The 20,808-nt window shown below is 40.1% G+C and overlaps 2 protein-coding genes across 4 annotated transcripts; one reads left to right on the forward strand and one right to left on the reverse strand.

Moving 5' to 3' along the window:
• Positions 1 to 556: 556 nt before the first annotated feature.
• Positions 557 to 15,098, reverse strand: LOC131877978 (integrin-linked protein kinase homolog pat-4-like). The gene is made up of 8 exons (XM_059223850.1): positions 14,666 to 15,098; positions 11,870 to 12,035; positions 10,542 to 10,734; positions 6,408 to 6,569; positions 4,925 to 5,039; positions 2,694 to 2,937; positions 2,270 to 2,512; positions 557 to 1,140 (listed from the first exon to the last, which is right to left on the reverse strand). The coding sequence occupies exons 1-8, from the start codon at positions 14,752 to 14,754 to the stop codon at positions 994 to 996; spliced, it is 1,359 nt and encodes a 452-aa protein (XP_059079833.1). The 5' UTR covers positions 14,755 to 15,098; the 3' UTR covers positions 557 to 993.
• A 383-nt stretch (positions 15,099 to 15,481) lies between these two features.
• Positions 15,482 to 20,724, forward strand: LOC131877873 (glyoxylate/hydroxypyruvate reductase A-like). 3 transcript variants are annotated; one of them, XM_059223691.1, is made up of 5 exons: positions 15,482 to 15,781; positions 17,347 to 17,576; positions 18,517 to 18,810; positions 18,939 to 19,131; positions 20,172 to 20,724. In XM_059223691.1, coding segments are annotated over exons 1-5 (1,008 nt in total). In that variant the 5' UTR covers positions 15,482 to 15,780; the 3' UTR covers positions 20,462 to 20,724. The 3 variants fall into 3 exon arrangements, with proteins under 3 accessions (XP_059079674.1, XP_059079675.1, XP_059079676.1); XM_059223692.1 differs by lacking the exon at positions 15,482 to 15,781 and adding an exon at positions 16,099 to 16,274 and having other exon boundaries at positions 17,343 to 17,576; XM_059223693.1 differs by lacking the exon at positions 15,482 to 15,781 and adding an exon at positions 16,320 to 16,454 and having other exon boundaries at positions 17,343 to 17,576.
• The last annotated feature ends 84 nt before the right edge of the window (positions 20,725 to 20,808 follow it).

Consider the following 20,808-nt stretch of genomic DNA (forward strand, 5'->3'; position numbering starts at 1 on the left):
GATCATGTGCAAATATTTTAAACATAAACATCAATAATTGTTGAAATTTGAAATTTGTCTGAAAAAAATGCTAGAAATTTTGCCTTTGAAGGAAAAGAAAGGGCAAAATATGTGAAATGTATGGGAGTAGGAAAGTAGGGTCACGTCTAAAAACGTTAAATTAGCTCCCCCAAAGAGTTTTTGTTCAAGTCTATTATTGTCGTTAGTTTGATTTAATGAGGGAAGCGAAGCCCCCAAAAACCAATCCATATATATATATCATGATGCAGAATGGCACCGTAAAGTCATCAATTTGGCACTACTACGTGAAAACAATTTGATTACAAATATTCCCCATTAGATGTTAAAGACTATGCTGAATCTCAAATACTTGTGTCAAATACAAGTGATGTCTGTGCTTGAATAAGTGTAACGACCGTGGAAAAATAAATGGCAGAACTATAGACTATGCAATTTCATCCTTTTTGCTTCCTTCTATATGTAGATACGGTAACATGCGAGGATCGTTTTTCGAAATTCGAACTGGCTGGGTTTGGAATAACGATGTTTCTCAGAATTTAGTGGTTTCATGCATGTGAGTTTTATTGGTTATGGTTAAATTCGCACTTGGACAAAGATAATGTATAACAAACGGTTCCTCTGAGATACAAGCATATCAATCGAATGATCAATACAATGGATGGATGGTACATTTGGTCAATCAATAATGATTAGAACGAGAGAGCATCGTCGCATTTCTCCCCTTTTGAAAAGAAATCGAGTCAGCCCAAGATTGACGATTCTCCTCTTATAGTAAATAGCACCATGAGTTACAAATTTATGGTTTATACAATGCAGTTGATTTAGTCAAGTAGTCAAGATAGGCACAGTTCATAGGCCCGAAGGGAACCGGTCTGCATCCATTCCAAGCGGCTAGACAGACAGACGTGGGATTGTTGTTGTTAATCGCGGATCGTGGATTGCCATTTGTTCCGCCAATCTGAACATCGTCTCTCATTTCTTCATCTTCTCGAGGATTGGAATGACTTGCTCAAACGAAGGCCGTTTCCCAGGATCCTCGTTCATGCAGATACGGATGAGTTTATTCATATGCAGAGATATGCCAGGCGATATCTCGATCCTGAGGCCTTCCATGGCGATCTAGGGAAGACCAAGAAGAGGTACAGTATGTGTACCTACAGTATATGTATTTGGTGTCAGTTCTTTGAGACTCGATGCAAAAGTGTGCCAAATAAAGGCAAAATGGGCAACCCTACAAGTCCGGCCTATGTCTCTCTCGTTCTTTATATCTTGTTCTAGTCGGATGAAGTGCATTTACTCTCATACATCTTTGTAGATATCAAAAAATGTTACCCAACTTCCTTATGAAATGGCAGCACTTATCCTTCTGACAAGCGCAATAATCCTCGTATCAGCCGATAAGTACTAAACAAAGCTCTGTATACCAACAACAAGTTACAGCAGGCTGGTGTTTACATACTACATGACTATCAAAATTGGAAACCAACTGTATTCGAAAAGGACGAGCCTATCCTTACAACGAGCATGTTTTGATTTGACTGAAAATGAGGTCATGCCACATAGTATATCCTTCCTGTCTTCTTTCAGTTTTGGTCTTGAGTAGGTTAGTCATCCCAATACCGTATTTCGGGGCTTGGCCTTCCCAATGACTCAAAACGAGCGAGTATAATTAGTCCTTGACTCTTCTCACCAAATACAATGAACAATGAAATACATCCCATCTTCATCCCAGATCCCAATAAAGGAAAATACACCAATTGCGCCAATGTGGGGTATCGATTGTCTTCACCACGGAGACATAGCTCATTCTACTATGCTCGAGTGTATTATGTATAGAACTGGCTGATAGATTGGAAACCTACATTCAGTAGCGGGTACATGAATGGTCTGAGGAAAATAGACTCGATAAACACAGGAAAATTGCCCTCTTGAATCTACTATACAGTAGGAGGAGTAAAAGTGGAGATAGGTAGGTAGTAAGTAAGCCGTTGTTGGCTTAAACTGAGATGAATGAATAGCTCATATGGTTAACGATCGAATGACGTAATCCACCAACTGTATAGCACTTGTAACCAAGAGGCGGTCTATTTACAGAATTAGGTGCGTGAGCGAAAGCAAAAGCTTGACCAACACCAGCCAACACTAAGTAAGTAGGTAACGCTAGCAAAGCAGCCAACCAGCCAACCAGCCCTCGACCAACCAACCAATCAACCAACAAAACTAGGTATCTTTCATATGATCTCCTTACCCGCATTCCTGCCTCCATTGGGTTGAGCTCTGGGAAAGGCAACTCCCGACTCATCAGTTCCCACAGAAGGATGGCGAAGCTCCACATGTCAGCAGCTCGAGTGTTGATGCCCTTGGGATCTTTGAGGAGTGCCTCGGGGGCCATCCATTGCGGATGGTAGCTTTTGCCTCGCTCTTGGAAGGTGAATCGAGCATCGGCCATATTTACCCGGGCGCAAAACTCTTCGTCGGCGATACAATCAATCTAAAGATATGTTAACGCAAAATACATACAAGTTGCGTTGTTGCCAGGAGAGCTCTTCCTCGCCATACAAGACATGCCTGGCTTTGGGTCAAGGATACAAGCAGAAGGCTTGGTGAACTATTCTCCTTCTGTCTACCTTTCAAAGGACTTGTCAATCAAGAGGGATCACCATTTAATTTACCATGACGTGCTTGGAATTGAGATGGAATCTCGGCGTTTGACGGTCAATTGAATGGAGGAAAGCCATGCCCTTAGCGATATCAATGGCAAAATGAAGCGCTCGGTTAGAATCCACGACGATCCCGCCTTCTTCGTGCAGCACTTGATAGAGTGACCCAACGGGCATAAATTGGGAGATCACCACCAAATTGGGAGGAGAGTTACAACATCCAATCACTGGCATCACATTAGGATGAGAAAAAATCCTGGAAAGGAACAGATCAATGAAGCACTGGAACGCGTTCAGAAGAAAGGCGAGACAGGCAATTGTCCATTTACAGTATGGCCTATAAGTAATGGGGCACAAAAAATACCGACATAGAAGAAGAAGATAAAAACCCCAGAGGTTTTAGGTCAGAACGTGTGTTAGGAAACTTATGCCCACATAAAAACTGAACAAAAACATTGTTGTTTTTTTGAGGCAACAACCCTTGCGTCACACCAAATTGCTAATTCACTCTTTGTTCAAAAGCAAATTAGCCGCACCTCTTGGGTTAAAATATCATCTGTTAGTCATCAATAGCACTAAGACAGAGTAAATGCCTTTTTCGCTTGTTTTCGCCATCATAATTTTTTTGACGTTCTTTTGTTAAGAAGACACTGGCAACCAGGACTATTAAGAAAATTGAGTAAAGTAAACAACAAAAAAGTATTAAAATTATTGCGTATATACAAAAGATATGTTGAATTTTATTGCAAATGTTGAGTTTGAGTCAGGTTCAATCAGAATAAGTCAATGTAGGCTTGTCTAATAAAATACTGCATCTGCAAATATTCTAACTGAAACAATTTTTCTACGCTTTGTAATAAAGTCCAACAGAACTGAGCCATTCTGATGATCTGCTTTGTCTTTAATAGCAACTACAAAACACTGAGTTGATCATCACATTGTTGAATATTTACAGTAGGCGGTGTTGTGTCTACAGGTGTATCAAATTGGTTCTCCATTATTGGGTGAGATTATCACTTCTTAAAAGTGTCTTTTTGCCAACTATTGACTCTTTTAACCATTTTTTGTACAACTGAGTCATCATGTATTTGACTCAGTGATTGTTCCGAACTCCAGCTGGTCTTCCCCATCCTGATTCATACTTTTTGATAGTGTTTTGAACCAAGCAGGGAAGTCTTCCGGCAATCCCACAAGCTGACCAACGCTCTTGATAAAGTTTGATTGACTGAAAATTACATGGCTACAAGACTTTTTGAAGCCAAGCCTTTGCCCAAAACTTCATCAAAATATTCCAGGTTGGAGGGGCTCAATAGACGACAAGCTGGAACCATATAGTTATTCACTTGTCTCATCATTAGCCAAAAACATGTTGGCTCACTTGGACGCATTACCCACCAAACTGAGGCCTATTTAAAGCTCTTACTTTGGAGTTTGGGGCTTGGACGTTAACCAGCATGAAAATACACTCGACCAAGTGGTGAGCCAATGCTCATGCTATCTGGGTAAAACTTGCCTCTGGTGTGTGCACTCTGCGTTTGGCCTTCAATAAATTTCGTACTTGCAGGTACTCAAATGCACACACCAGCTTTTGAAAGAATTGAATAAAAACAATACGACTTGCTTTTGAGGTATAACATTCCAGAATATGTGTATCAAGTTTCTTCTATTTTTGATGAATAGTTTTGAAAATATCACTACAATTATTGCATCAAGTCAAGGCCTTCTTTTTGCCACACTTTTTGGGGGTCTTTGATCACATCAGTACAGCGCAGCAAACTTTCAAAACAGTACTGCCAAGTTTGATCCCCGTTTGGCTTTTGGGTCAGAAAATGTAACTACACCTAACCTTAAAAATCTAATAGGGATCAAACTTGGCAGTGCTGGTTTGAAAGTTTGCAGATTGATCACATCAGTAATTGAAACTTGATATACATGTTCAAAATTGCCATATCTACTAATGAATCAAACCTTGTTGGTCTTGTTTCAGTCCATCATGAATTACATATTTGTAATTAAGTAATTTCGATTATGAAACACCCTGCAGAAGCAAATCAGGTATTTTGAGAATTGGAAAGGTCGTTATGTCTGATGAATCAGATTACTTTTTGTTCAGTTTTTATCTGGTCAAAAGTCTTTTAAGATATGCTCAACGCCAGTTACACTCCCCCCGTCATTTGTATTCAATTGTTACTTCTTTGCATCATTCATTATAGGATACCTTACAGAGGCTGAACTTCTTTTACCTTAACTTTGGATATTCTTCATTGAAATCCCTCGAAATCCTCGGCGTACATTCGCGTACGTTCAAAATCTTGGCAGCAATTTCATTTCCTTGCCACTTCCCTCGCCAAGTTTCTCCTGGGAAAAAATACTGAAAAATTGAAAACCGCACTGGGAGAGAACAAGGCATTTCGGGAGAGGAATCCACGGTATTCTTTGTCAAAGTTCAAAACCAGAATTATCCAAACACACAAGGCCAACAAAATCTCGGAGGTCATTGGATCGTTAAGAGTATGTATGGACGTTTTTCAACATTTTCTAACACAATGCCGACGTCTCTGAAGTGGAATTCAGGGAAGAATTCAATGACCTTCCAGGAAAGCAGCCACTATTCAAGTGGGCGCGATATCTATAAGAGGGGCTACTCCATGGTCGAACCACACAAAGTTCTCTCCAAGGTCATTCATTGGAAAAAAATGTTCTAGCATTATAAAGAAAGAGTGCATTTGATGGCTTTATTGCATCCCAGGGTAACCCGAGATAAAAAGTACAGAATCGTTTTAGTTAAAATAATAAAAAGAAGGTCACAGAAAGAGAGCTTTTTGTGTCAAAAGCTTAGTTGGAAATCAAACACTTTGTACACGTAGGAGCCTAAAATACGCGTATACAGTGTGGCTTGGAATGGATGAACAAACGTAGTTGAAGGTTTGGTAGTTGGCCTTGATTGGGCTAATCAGGGGCAAACAAAGAGCGGGTCGAACCGCCACGAAGCCGTTGATATGGTCGAAGAACCAACGCTTGGAAGGATGGATGATGCATCCTGGCATTTGCCATTTAGTATGGCCGTATGTGTACGTTCGCCACAAAATCATAGGACAAAAGTTTCTCTCCCTCGTCCCTCGTTAAGAATGGGGAGGTTTAGACAAGCTCTGGCAGGTTCCTTTGTTTGTTGGTACCAGAGTCAGTGATGCAATTTTGGGGCTTCAAACACGTTTGTGAGAGGCTGACCCTTCTTTCATATTGCTATTTGAGAAAAGGTCACCTTCGTTAAAATCAGTTTAAACGCCAATTTTGCATCACTGGCAATAGCTGGCAAGTTTTTTTTGCTGGTACCAGCGCCTGCCTAAATGTCCGAATAGGCTTATATAGGCTTATGGGCAGATCTCATTAGTACTAACAAATTGGAATACAGGGTGACATCCATGAGTTTGGACACCTTCAAAAACCAGAGGACTCCAAAGTTACATTTTCAGCCTTATTTGGCGGGCAGTTATTTTGCTACTCTGAGTTGTTTCTTTTATAGAATGACTTTTGCCTGGAAGGCCATAACGAGACCTCCGGTAAAATTCTAACTATAATACAAGCTCTGGTGATCATATTAGGATCATCTTTTGTTCCTAAATCCCAATACTACAACATTTCTAACCTTTATGAAGCGTCCCAACACATTTTTGTCACCCTGTGTGTTAGGAGCCTTTATTTGTTGGCCAGTTTTTATCTCCTTACCGGTTTGTGAGGTGGCTATCTTGGTGTGAAGATACAACTCATTAATATTGATGCCTTTGTGTCTAGAAAGAGTCGCGTCTCGGGATCGCGTCTTGAGACCGATCCAGCTCTGATCTTTGAACTCACGTCGGTTCAGATCTTGTCCACGTTCCTTGGCCAGTTCTAAAATAAAATTAAAAAAAAAAACTCATTCTTCAATAACAGTTCTTCGTGATTGAATAGTATAACAATCAAATACATTCATCAATATGGATGAAAACGATTCGAGCATAAGACTGATGAAAACTACAAAGACAACTATCCCATAGCTTTTCTTTCAATGCTTTTGACTTAACGGAACCCATGTGTGTTAAAGGGCCTACGTCAGTGAGCACTGAAGAAAAAGCCAGAACTCTTGTATTCCAAGCTTTCTCAGAAGATCAAATAAATCTAAGACCTTTTGGAGTGTTTCTTCAAACTCGAAGTGAAATCCGTCCTATCTTCATGTCCTCTTTGAAAATTTGACTTTTTCTATCAAAAAGGTTCTTGTCCTTCGCTCAGGAAGAGAATAATGATGTAGGGGTATGGGTAACCATCTTGCTTTTTCAGATATAAAATAAAAACAGTACCTATGGGATTGAGCTCCGAATGTTTTACAGAAAACCAAGGCTGTAATCGATATAGACTTAACCATAAAGCTACTGGAATACATGGATTAGGAGTCTTGTCTTGACAAATTATCGAAAATACGCGTAGCAATGGCAAGAAATGTAAACCATCGCGACAGCAGACCAAAAAGAGACTAGGAACCAATTGGCTGAACTATTTACAGTTGACTTTATTAAATATCCGACGATCCCCCGGTCTGATGGTGTAGCAACAATTTTGGAAAAGTAATAATAAGCCGGCAATTTTTTTTTAAATTATTTGATTTGCAGCTTTTATTTGACAATGTTGTTGAAATTCTGTGGATTCTAAAACTGATTTACATCGATCATTATTAGCACGGGGTGACTTTTGAAGTAAGCAGGTATTTTTGAGTGAAAACATAAATAACGTATACATTTACCTATATTCCTATTCATGTTTATTGATTTAGTATTTGTTATGATCTACAAATCTTATTTGTTTTTTGCCTACTTCCTTGTTAAATGAGTTCTATCGCAAGTATTCCAAGACGTTGGTAAATATAGATGACAAATAAAGGCACTCATTCATTAAGGGCACAAATTACAAAATAATTTGAAGGCTTTAGGCAAACGGACCTCCGCAAAATTGGCGTTAGATTACAAATCAACGAAATCAACTTTTTTTTGCTAACAATTGAAACGAGTGCCTAAAGTAGTTTGAGGTTTCCCCTTAAGAGGGCATGCCAGGGTTGAATGGTCTTTCAACGAAAGAGTGCAACTTCGTTAGCTGTATACTTGAACCTATAAAGTTCGATGGCATTGCTAAATGTGTTGTTTCGCATTGAAAATATGTCTTATAAGGTTTCCTTTGATGGTCTTTATTGGTACTTTTGTTATCTTGCTTGGCCTTGAAATCAAGCTTTGAAGGCCACCTCGCCACCTAGGTCAGTGATTCCCGATGGCTGCGCTAAACATTTGAAGGAACATGCAAGATATGGAAGTACTGACCTAATTACGGACGGTGTTCAATTATTAAGGGGTAAAGCCAAACGTAAAAATGAACCCGTCAGTAGTGAGTAATATTGGCATCAAGGTGACGCCATTTTCTGTTATTCCCATTTTAAGCAGGATCCAGATGAATTTATTGCTTGTTTGTCATGTGACAAATATTCAATTTTGATATTTGATGTACCACTCATTCCTTCTTTCTCAGTGGTGCTCCTTACCTCCTTATCTGGACCCTATTTCAAGAACTTCGATTAATTGACGGAATAATGACTTTTTATCGGACTATTGAACTTCCGTTACATTTTTGATCCGTTAAAACACTGATCAAATTTGCCATGCTTTTATGCCATTTGTCATTATTATGCCATGTTGTTATGCCATTTGTCATGCCATTTGTCATTATTTTTTTTAACTCTTTATTACGAGATGCAAGTTTCATTGGATACAGACATTTTAAATATTTTATATGTGATTGTATGTACAGTTTTTGATGGTATCTTATTATACCATGTCTTGGCCAATAAGATGAATTGAAAATGGAAACAATTAACAATTAACTTCTGCTATATTTGGACAATCATAAGAGGCTAAGTCATAACGGAGTTCCTTACAACATAAAATCTAAACTTACGAGATTTAAGGTCGCTATCAAAAGTGACCATCTATGCTAGTACAACACAAGGTTCTTATATTTACGTAAAACAGCAATTCTTTTCAATTTTAGCCTCCCAAGGCGAAACAAAAGAGAGAGGTTGCGTCATCTGTACCTCCTTGCCTGTAAAATTTAGTCAAACACCGACATCCGAGAATGATGATGAATGACGCACTCTGCTCTATTGTTTCCAATGATAAAAGGGTGCATACGATTGCTGTACACGAAAAAATGGTTGTTTTGACGCCTTCACGATACCATTTGAAAGAAAAACAAGAAAAAAATTAGACAATCAATAACATTGTTCATGTATCAAAAATGAATGGCTTTTTATGATATTTAATATGCCACCGAGTGTTCACCAAGGTCTGAAAACTTTATTCATAAGTTTCAACTTGTTGGTTTCAATAATAGAGGAGAAGAGAGATCGATCCTGGAAAGTCAACGTAACTTGGAGCAACTTTTCCGTCAGTGAGGACGACGTTCCTGAGAGGAAGTTGTACCTCCGAGTACAAGCTAAGTGAAATGATCACTGCTCTCTGTCCTCAATTCATGTCGGCTAAAGTGTTTCCTAAGCTTTTTCAGATTAGAAAGCGACTAACTAAGGGTTAAGAAAAAGAATATTTTCAACTTCCGTCATCAGTTTCAGGAACCGTTGTTATCTACCATTCACATGACTTTTTTTTAGAAAGTGATTGATTTAAAAAGCCCAATTTGGCGACGAAATTGGCATTAAGTTTAATCTAACCTGGTCAAGGGATGGTTTAAAATAACAAATGTTCCAATTTTTTAGCATTAGACTTGAACCATTGATGCACTTACAGTACACTTACAGATTTTTCTAGATTTACCGGGTTCGACATACTAGGAGTCCTTAAGAGAAGTTAAGAGCAAAGGAAAAAAGGGAGAACCGAAGTACCTCGTTCCTGAACTGGCTTTCCTCTCTGGTCGCCCAGTTTAGCTTGACTCTTTGGATTCAACTTACCTACAGTTCTATGTAGGTACTGTGTTTGTTACTTTGATGCGTTTCCGGTTCCCACCAGAACTCACTGTGTGTGCCAGGGGGATTGAATTTAAACAAACATAATTACATGATTCACAAAATGAATTCCCGAATTCAGGGAGCCAGTGGATTGATAAGTGGATTTACTCTCTTGGTTGAAACCGAGCAAAGTAACAGAAGTGGATCCGACCGACACCCTGCCCCCACACACTGAAATATGTTCTTCAACTGCTCTGTTTGGAGTGACGTTTTTTCGTCTAGAACTATAACCACTCTTTTGTAAACGGTAGGTTGGCTCTTAATGAGAACACATTCTTAACAATAGTGCCAAAATGAAGCGCCATCCCGGCCGGATTATCGTTACACCTTTTCATTTTGAAGAGATCAATATTTATGCCCACTGTATCCTCTCGCTCCTAGTTGTTCAAGTCTTAAACAACAAAAAGGACAAAAAAGTACCCGTATGTAAAGAGCAACAGTTCGTGTATTCTTGCTAAAGACTGTCATTGAGCGGATTGTAGGATTTCTCAATTTTTAATGTTTTTTCGAACGATCTAGCGAATACGCAAATGAACCATTATTGCTTCTTTAATGACCTTCAGAAATGTACTACTTTTAGATCGATTGACTCATTGCCCTAATCATATCAGTCAATTAAGTTGTAGCTGGTGCTGTCTTAATGAGCGTAATATCAAACAACATCAAGATAGAGTTAACCCACAATTGTGCACATCAATCAGGAGTTGAATAAGAATAACAAACCTTGGCCAAGACGGAACCAAGATGGAACCAAGATGGAATGTCTCTGTTACATGCTATGATTTTATGCATCAGTGGTTAACCGAACTAAAGATTGATCTCACCGTAGAGGCGATGGCCTAAGGACCCTTGACATTTGTCTAGCGGACTCTCGCCGTATTTGTTTTGAATGGCCACTAAAGAGCCTGCTTTCACCAGATCCAAGGCCACAGACTCGTAATTCCAGAAGCACGCGTAATGAAGCGGCGTGTTGCCATGCTCATTGATGAAGTTCAAATCAGCCTTGTGATTCAGCAACTGTAAAAAAATAAAAATCAGACCCATTATTCCAGATGCATTTTTGAGTACTCGTAGATCGAGTCTATCAAATTGAATTGCCAACCCGAAGTCTCGATTGGTGACCATCCTCGTTAAATGTTCATCGAGTGCTCCTAATGAATCAACGTACCACTAGTACCACCCACATAATAGCGTATTGTTCGATCTCGCTTTGGGTCCAAATGATCCATTTTGGGGTCACAAAAAAAAGCTGAGTAATAACTCCTGGTAACTAATGACCAATTACGGGCTAAAAAACTAACAAGGCATTGTCAAATGGAGCAAAACGTGAGTGGATGTTTTGATTCTTCATCCCCAGTTGATGACATTGACTGGACTGAACAACGAAAAGTAAAAATGCACGTTATATTCCCTAATATCAGGCGCATTTTCGAGATAAGCATTTCAGATCTATTAAATCGCAACGGAATAAACACTCAAACCCCTTAAACTACACTGTACGATTGAACGTTAAACCAACTAGGCATGTTGGTAAAGGATATTCAAGGAAAAATGTAGTTGGGCACCCTTGTTGTGGACATTTTGCGAAAGGGAATTTAGACAAAGATCACAGCCAACCTGCATCGTGATCCAATTTAATTTTGAACTGTTGAGTGAGTTGTGCTACAAAAGTCAATAAATGACATTTTTGGTGTGGTTTTGTCACTGCACTGAAATACTGGGTGAATATTATAATACGGTTTTGCTTCAACAAATCGGGAAATTGAAATAACGGGCACAATAAGTCTGTGCCTGGCACAGATTGGTTGAAATGTTCGTCTAAAATGATGTTTGTCATAAAATGTCGAAAATCAGGACGCCATACTACATTTTTCCTCGAATTTTCTTTACTTCACATGGCTTATATCCTAGATATTCGTAGTAATTTCAGAGAAAGTGATCTTGAGCTGATGGTGATAAAGCTAACAATTAGAGTTAACGTGTGGGGAACATGAGATCAAAACGGTTCAAATCTTGTGAAATCTCCCTTATTGTCGATTTAAGCTTAAAAATTAAGAACACAGTTTTTGAGCTAAAACTAGGGAGAACAATTTAAAAATTTCCTTTCAGATGTCGATTTTGTTACATTGGATGCTGAATAGGGTCAACTTGCCGTATGCACGATGTCTTGATGTCCGTGAGCCGCGGCTAAATGAAGAGGCGTGTCATCTCCCATGTTGGTGGTATGCACCCGAGCCCCACGTTGGATCAACATGTCCACAATTTTGCTGTGACCCCCTTTAGCGGCCCAATGCAATGGGGAAAACTGATGATCATCCCTTGGAACAAAGGACAGAAGACAATGAGTGAAAGTATACCCATATCTGCTATTGAGAGTCATTGATTAATCGGATGAAATGATAACACAATTATTTCCAAGCATGCTTTCTGGTTTGACTGATGATCTTATGTAGAATGGATAGGGTCAGCTAGCGTTTTTTTCAGTCATGCCTCGAACAACGACATGGAGTAATTTGATCTGATATCCTAGCAAGTGAAACTACGGTGGTTTATGCCTTAAAATTCTTCTCTATACCTATATGAAAGCATATGTTATTGCTTGAGCCAACATGTTAGGATAAACTATGACATCTTCTTGCCTTGGCTAATCTTTTGTGCTCTCCACCGATCTTGAAAATCTGTTCTTCTGTTTCTTCAATTTCATGATCATTTACCCATACCTGACAAAACATCTATGGTGCTCTTTCTACCCTTTGTTCTTCCTCACAAGTCCTGGTGAAAACAAGCAAGTGCTTATTCACAATCTGAGGATTATGATGCTCGTGTTTACAAGACAATCAGGCACAAATACATAAGTTGATGCAGTTGACTTTCATGCCCAACAATTATCGAATGATGCATTTTCAATTTCTTACATATTCTTGAAATCAATTCACTTGACATCCAGAAGAAGAAATAGATCAAAACCAAAATGTCGAAAGGGTTTTAGCATCTTAGTTCTGTGTGTTGTCATCAAAACTAATAATTTGCATTCAGCCGCTCTACCTTTATATTATTTTCTCTCGTATGCTTTTAGTTATCAGTTTCGATCAAATTTGCAAAGGAACAGAAAATATGCCCTAGTTGTGAATTTTTGGTATGCAGGTTAAAAATGGTAAGCTGTTGTAGGTATTGAAATGCAGCAATGGTGAGAACAACAATTTTACAACAATTTTGCACAAATCATATAGGTGGTCAACGATGTGTGGATGTAAAAAGCTAATATTAAAAAAGACACTTACGAAATCGAGGATGTTTGATATACCAATAACTCATGGAGAGATCGCTAAAAGGTGGTGCCCAAGCCTGCTCGGCGTCACAAGAAGCCCTTTCAAGAACGAGCCCCTGTGCAAATAAATCTTTAATAATTCTGTCGTCAATCACGGAATCGTAATGTGCAATTTTTCAGCTCCCATCATTAAAATATTTAGAATGAAGCTGCTGTTTCTCTAAGGACTGGAGCTTCAATTCTTTTTTGGTCGAGCAATTTAGACTAATTGAAGGCTAATAGGGGAGAAACAAAATTGTAATCTTTTCCGACGAAACGAAAAAGACGAGCATTACGCACGGTTGTTTTCGCACAAATTGGCTCTTCACGACTAAATCGATACTGCCATCGCAACTTAACGATCCATACTAGAACGGAATAAACATGGATACATGATGGTACATCGAATGCCAAACTGGAACCAAAGCCTTAGGAGGGCTTGCTTGATTTTCATTCAGATTTAAAATTTTCCAACCAAAAAGGTTCAAATAGATGCATAATTTTATGAAAGTCTGGTATCAGAAATTATCTATAATTATTAGCTCAAAAGGTTATAAGACATTGATAGGCTCTCAAAAACATTATCAGCACCATAAATGGGTTACGATCTCACGCATTCGTTTATTCACGCCAGTTTCCTCATCCTCATGAATGCTCTTCGCACTGTCTCTTGCAACTTCCTCAAGATCTGTTGTTTTTATATCGCTTGCTCGCTCCATATGTAGCAACTTTGATTGTACGCTTCACTCTGACACAACATTGTATTTACAAGATCAACCCGATCACGAACACGAGCATACAAAGAGGATGTTGGTACAGTCTGATTTTCTTGAACTTGAATTACTTTTGGGAAAGATAATAACCTCGACCTTCTTAAACAGCACCACTTAATAATAATAGGAAATCAACCTTCAACATCAAAGCATCATCTCTCTTCATCTTCGTTGGTGAGACCTAACAGAAGCGGTCTTCTTACGTATCCTTTGAAACAACTTGGAATAAAGTGAATAAAGGTTCCAACTTCAAACCAATATCAATACCACGCACAACTTCCATTACCCATAGAGATTGAGATGAGTCTAAACCACTGATATTTGACATTTGGATTTGACTGTGAGTCAACCCAACTCCTTGCACCTGGTGAGGGGGAGGGAGGGTAAGGTCGCTCTATCTACAACTGTTGAAGAGAACAAGCCGGATTCAAGCCTTCTCCTGACGAACTTATCCTCCCGAATCTGATGAGACAAGAATCCATAACGCAACCCGGGCTAAATATGGTGTAAACAACAGGGCCACATATTGTTGTTTGAGAATTATCCTAACGAATAATTGGTGCAAGGTGGAAATGAAGTTGGTGTACAATCTTGAATAAGGTCCTTCGAGAAAAGATTTGAAGGACAATGCTTTGAATCCGGCTTGTTCTCATCAGTTTGTATAGGTCAGTATTCACAACCATTATCAACTAGACTACGACATTTGGGTAGTAAATTGTAATTGAGGTGCTCCATTTGTGGTAACTTGGGACAACATGTGATCCAAGAGGTCACTTCAAAGGGCTGACTTAGGCCATTCACTAATAAGATCAGGCATATGGATTGCTTCTTTCCATCTTTCCACTTTCCATACCCGTCCAGTTCTTACCCTTGGTTCATGTCATGTTCGGTATCGTCCAACCAGAGACGCACCTGGATGGCATCACCCTTGCGGATCCAATGAAAGATGTCTTCCATGACGAATAGCTGGACCACACAATTAGAACGAATGGATGGATGGAAGGAAGGGACAGTCCCGACGATTTTGCACTCCTCCCTCGTGTTCAAATTCAATATGGATTAGTTGGTGGCACAATTTCCTGGGACGGATTACTTCATCATTCTCAGTTGCCCCAGCAGCTTCCACTACTAATGCACCTACTTCCCACCCTTCTTCCTCTGAGCTAGATGCTTCTTTCGCCTTGAGTGAGTTCCTTTGGGGGATCACAACACAAATACGTACATGTACAAATTTTGTACGTGCACTACGTAGAACTCATAGAACATAGATGGGAGATTCAGCTAGCTATCAGCTAGCTACTCCCTGTGTCAACCCAATCCGTACATATTTTGCCTGATCCTGTCTATCCCCTTCCTTCATTTGTTCCAGCTGGCCGTGGCGCCGATTCCATCCCGCCATGACTGGTACGTTTTCGTCGTTCTTCAGGGTATCGTTGCCAGCACTGGCGTCCACGCTTCCCCCTCCATGACTAACACCGTCAGGCAAGGAAGGATTTGGGTGGCAATGAGGACGAACAAGCTGTACTAACCTTGGACGTTCAACTGGCCACTAGAGGACTCTGTGAACGGGAAGCGGCTGACCAGGGAGCCAGAGCGAGCCAGAGAGTTAAGGGGGCATGGGGGGCATGGGGGGCATGGGGCATGGGGCCAAAGGGCCCAAGGCCCAAAGGGCGAGTGAGTGAGAGGTCTCAGCTGGATCTAGTCGTGTAGGCCTAACCAGGGATCTGTGACCAGAAGAACAACAACAATAACAAACTTAATAGCATCACTTTTCCCATTGTGACACAAACGCCCTCTTGAGGTGCGCTTTTTGACAATTGTTTGTTACTACATCATTCAGCCAAGGGAACGTATCGAATGTCCCACGAAGCTCAAGCAAGAGGAGCCAGCCCTGGAAATCTGAAACTGAAAATCCATGGACCAAAAAGTGGAGAAATCACTGTACGACTGAACTACTAATATGAGGCAACCACTGACAGGGCAAGTATTTCTGTGCTTAACTTGCCCAAGTAGGAACAGACAATTGAGGGGAAAATGGTGTGGCCAAACTTACACAAGAAATTTTATACCCCGGCAACTTAAATCAACTTGTAAAACAAAAGCAATATTGTGCTCTTACAGTGACCCTGTGCAACGTGACTTTGATTCCATGACTGGTTTGTTTCTGGCAATCTGACTTTAGCTAACAACAAAAAATCCCCATTTTGTGGTTTTCGTGAGATAACTGTACGGGCCCCCTAGTTTAGCCGCGGATCTCTGCTTGTGTTAAGCTTGCCCAAGTTCCTGGTACTTGGCCAAGCTCTTCTTGTAAACAAGTAGAACTTGTGTGAAACTGATGACTTGCTACTTGCCCTTTTCCCATCATTAGACTGAACGCACTTTCACATGGAGGTTTAAGGTCGAAGTGGCGAACAAAGTGGCGATAAACTTCATTGGTTTCAAAGTAGATTCTCAAACAAACGTCTAAATTAGACCCTGTAAGTACAAGCATACGCACGTGTTTTTAGTAAAGATGTCCATTTTCCCTTCACCCTAAAATGAGGACACCCATCCCAAATCGACAATGAAAGCAAGTTTCAACGTTGAAATAGCTCGTTCTCCATCCAAGTCCTCGTTCTTCGAGAATTCGCTGTAGAGAGGTCACTAAAATCTGCGGGGTATGTTAAGCATCAATGGTTGGAAAGATGTTTTGTTCTCTAGTCATCGAAATGATCAAGCGAAATAACATTTGGTTCAATTAAAATGGGGAAAGTGCCATCTATATCAATCGGGCGCAAGGATTGCTGTGCTTATAGCCTCTTTCTTGTCACTAATGATTAAGATCATACCAAAGAAAAATAAGGGAAAACACGACTGTGTTTCTGCTGGATCTTCGGGATTTCTAATCAAACTCACTGTTCTGAGGGAAAGCACCACTTTTACTGAATTTAAAGATTCACCATTCTTCCAAAGGGTTTAGGTTGCAAAATCTAATTAAGTTCCACGTATACATACCTTTTCCAATAAAAAATGTTGATCTAGAAAGCTCTTTTGGTTTTTACAACCCCCTCTTTCTATACCCTAGTTTGGGTCAAATGGGCCCTTTCATGCTGCAAGTCTCATTCAAGGCAGCCAACGCAAGTCGCATTCTCAGCCAACTTGATAGAACTCCATGATACTCTTGGGAGTACAAGTCTCAAGTGTTTACGCTTTGAAGGTTGGGCAACACTAAGTACACGAAATACGCTCTCAAAAACAGGCATCTTTCTTTATTCTAGATATTAAACCTGTCACGGTTAATAAAGTAAACCACCGTATGGTATTGTCCACCAGAATTGCCCTGGGCACATTTTCATTGCAAGATGGGTGCCACGGTTAACTTATAGGGAACGCTGAAGTGCTCCACTATCTAAGCTTGAAAGTACGGTGTATGACTTGCTTTTCAAATGAAGTCTTGTGATTACCAAGCTACGGCTCAACAACACTTGGCTAGCAAAATTTGATGCTCTTGCTGACAAATACTGTGACCCCTCAGTTTCGAAGTTTTGAACTTGTTTTTCATATAGTGAGTGAACAAGTTGACGGCAATGAATCAAATCCGACGTGTGATTGTTTACTCCCCTGGAGTTCCTGGGTTGACCAACGCTCTTTCCAAAGCATTGCCTCGAATTCAAGTGGTGGAAATCACTGACCTCAGCGAGGAAGCGACAGAGCATTTCCATAACGAAATCCTTGTCACCAATAACGATATGATTGGACCCTTGCTCTACCGTCCTCATGGCCAATTTGCTTTTATACAGGTATCTAAACTTTATCTGCTCATTAATAGAGATTTTTCGTAAATATTTAGAGTGGGTAGGGGGAGAGGGGGGGGGGGAGGGGCGGCGGCTGGCTGACTCTGCCCATATATTTTTCAATATCACTGTTTTCCAATAAAATCCTGAAATGGTCAGGCCAGTGCGACAAAGCCGTTGCACAACTGCCTCATAACCTGCACGGAACTAAAGAGTAAGGATCACATTGTATTGCATAATGCGACTACCAACAAAACTTGAAAGTTTTAGCAGTATTTCTCAAATTTGCCACTTTTGATATTTTGGCCATTTTTATTGCTTCCAATCGCTGTTCTGACACATTCTGCCAAAAGGAAATAAAGACAACTTTTTTTTTAAATTTTGAGCCCTTGATTTGCAATTTTTAGCTCGGGTGGCCGCAAATCAAACCTTTTTGGCTTCTCAGCACATTTCAAACTTGATAAACGTGAATGACGGCACTTTTTCTATACACAGAAGAACATTTGGTCAGGTTATTTTTAAGACGAAACAATAATTTTACTTAATTTACTTCTTTAACATGCCTCCTAGAATACCATCAATCCCATCAATTACTCCCTTGAAATACTTGGGCTCAATAGAATATGTCATAGCCTACTGAATGCTTGCAAAATGAAATAGATAACGAAACGATATTCCCCTTTTTTTGACAATTTTACCTATCCTAAGATAGATGAACTTTATTTCTTCCATTCTCTTCGAGCCAATCATACGCACATAAGAGTTTTGGACATGCTATGCAAGAACAAGGCGCCTACATGTAGGCGTGTAATGTAGAATTGATTGCATTTGAAACGTAATGACAAGGGAGAGAAGAAAGAAGACGCTAGCAGAGCTGCGAATGTTCCAAATGTTCCGAGATCGGTATTTGATCAGTATAACAATATGTTCATTCGTCCCATTTTAGGGCACATGGGCTGGTGTAGAGTCGATTTTCAGTCACATTAAGAAGGATAAAGAGCGACCCACTTTGCAAGTGGCTCGATTCACCAACCGTCAATTTTCTCAATTAATGAGCGAGTATACATTAGGCCAAGTGATCAACTCAGAGCGTGGCCTTTTGACCATTCGCGACGATCAGACTCTCGGGACAAAATCCTGGAGAAGTGACGAGTTTGCCCATCCGAGACTCATCAAGGAGCTCACCATCGGAATCTTAGGAGTGGGCAACATAGGACGAGAAATCGCCAGGACCTTTCAGGTACGTTGGGACAGTCTCATAATGTATTGTGAATCTCCCATCATTCATTTCCGAGTTGTTAGGCCAAGTAATCAGAATGCCATGTATGAGCAATGTTCTCATTGATGTTCTTTGCTCCTATTAATTAGTTTTTTGGTGCCCGAATCTTGGGCTTGACTCGGCGGTTTCCCAGCCAACATCGGTCTCCGTTCGTGAGCCATTATTACGAGACGTCCACGCTACACGAGATGCTACCCCAGTGTGATTACATTTGCAACGTTCTTCCACGTACATCTCAAACCACTAGGCTATTGACGGATGAACTACTCAAGAGCTGTCAAGGTAAGGAATTTGATTTGATTTTGTGTCTACTCGAAATAAGAAAAGGCTGAATAGAGTAGTAAGATTTTTCGCCCTAGGGGAATAAACGCGTCCTAACAATATGATCTGGATTTGGTTAGTGCTTTGGCCTTTCAAACAGAGACGCGGAATCGATTCCTAACCGTTTTGGGGGCTAGGAAATAGCAAAAGAAATGTCTCGCGAGCCTTTGTGTCTACGTAATATAACTGAAGGCTAGCGTTAACGGAAACATTGTCATGCCACATCGGGTCAAGATTCAGTTATGAAAACTTAGGTCATGACCTCTAGAGCAAGATCCTGGATGTCTGACCTGAAGTGCCTAATGACCACTCAAACGATTAAAAAAGTCTGCAGACTATTGTTGTTATTAAAAACAAAAAAAGTTGCCTGAGAAGGTCTTAACAAGGTTTAATAATTGCAATGATGTTTTCAAATCCACTCGCCAAAAATAGATGAAATATTATACCCATAGTCGTGAATGATTCAATCTTAAACGGGTCAATAACGGGTCATCAACGGGTCAACATTTTCAAATAATCTACAGTAATTGCATGTATTTGAGAAACCGTAGTTATGAAACGCCTTGTGGACCTTTGTTTTTATTTATTATCAAAAAGGTGGGTAAAATTGAGCAATTTAATTCTGTTCTGAAGGAGAGGCAGAAGCAGACCCGTGCATGCAATTGTTTACATTTATAGCTTGGAACTTGGCTTGAGATACAATTAAATGGATAAGCAGACATACTAGATGTTAGCATCATTGGGATTTGTGCTTTTGTTTACTTTTCCCAAAATGAGCCCTCTCAAGATGAACCTTTTAAGGTCGTGCTTTCCTGTTCTAGTCTTGGCAATTACTGGAACTTTGGGGGATTTGTTTATCCCAGAATGCCCAATTGACCTGTTTTCCAATCATGAATAGGCTTGTTACTTGAACCATTGTTCGAAATTCTACAACGTAAAGCTTGGCCTTTTTTGAGCAATAATTGGAAACTTTCTCATGAACTGGTCTGCTTTCGGTTTAGCTCGGAGGCCTGTGTTCATTAACATTGGTCGGGATAACGTGGTGGATGATCAAACTCTGTTGAGAGCCCTGGACGAGGATTGGTTACGTCAAGCGGTTCTCGATGTGTTTGCCGAAGAGCCGCTGCCCTCTGACCATTCGTTTTGGTCTCATCCCAAGATTGTGATTACGCCTCACATTGCGGGACCGACTCGGGCATCCGACGTGGCAGACTGTCTCCGAGCAAATTTGGAGTTATTCGATCAAGGCGCGCCAATCGAAAATTTGGTTGATTGGGAAGCCCAATATTAACAGCAACAACAACGACGACGACGACGATGACACTAACAACCATCTCAATAACAGTGAACAAGTCACAAACCAATGGTTGAGGGAGTTTGTTCCTTGACAAAAGAACGATGCAATAATATTTTGAAAATTGGGGAGCTTTTGTTCATGTTTCCATTGATGTCTTTTGGACGTTTCGCTTATTTCGTTGACTGTTTCTTTGTACTATTTTGCAATAGATGAAAATAGTTTCCATATTTATCTTTGAATAATAACGTGAGACCGAATGATTGATTTCCGAATAATTTCTGTTGGGGCCACGAATTGAAAAGGTCAGCACAAGATTGTAACCTCTTTATTTGAAAATATGT

Source organism: Tigriopus californicus, chromosome 3 (assembly GCF_007210705.1).
Source record: "Tigriopus californicus strain San Diego chromosome 3, Tcal_SD_v2.1, whole genome shotgun sequence".
Lineage (NCBI taxonomy): Eukaryota > Metazoa > Arthropoda > Copepoda > Harpacticoida > Harpacticidae > Tigriopus > Tigriopus californicus.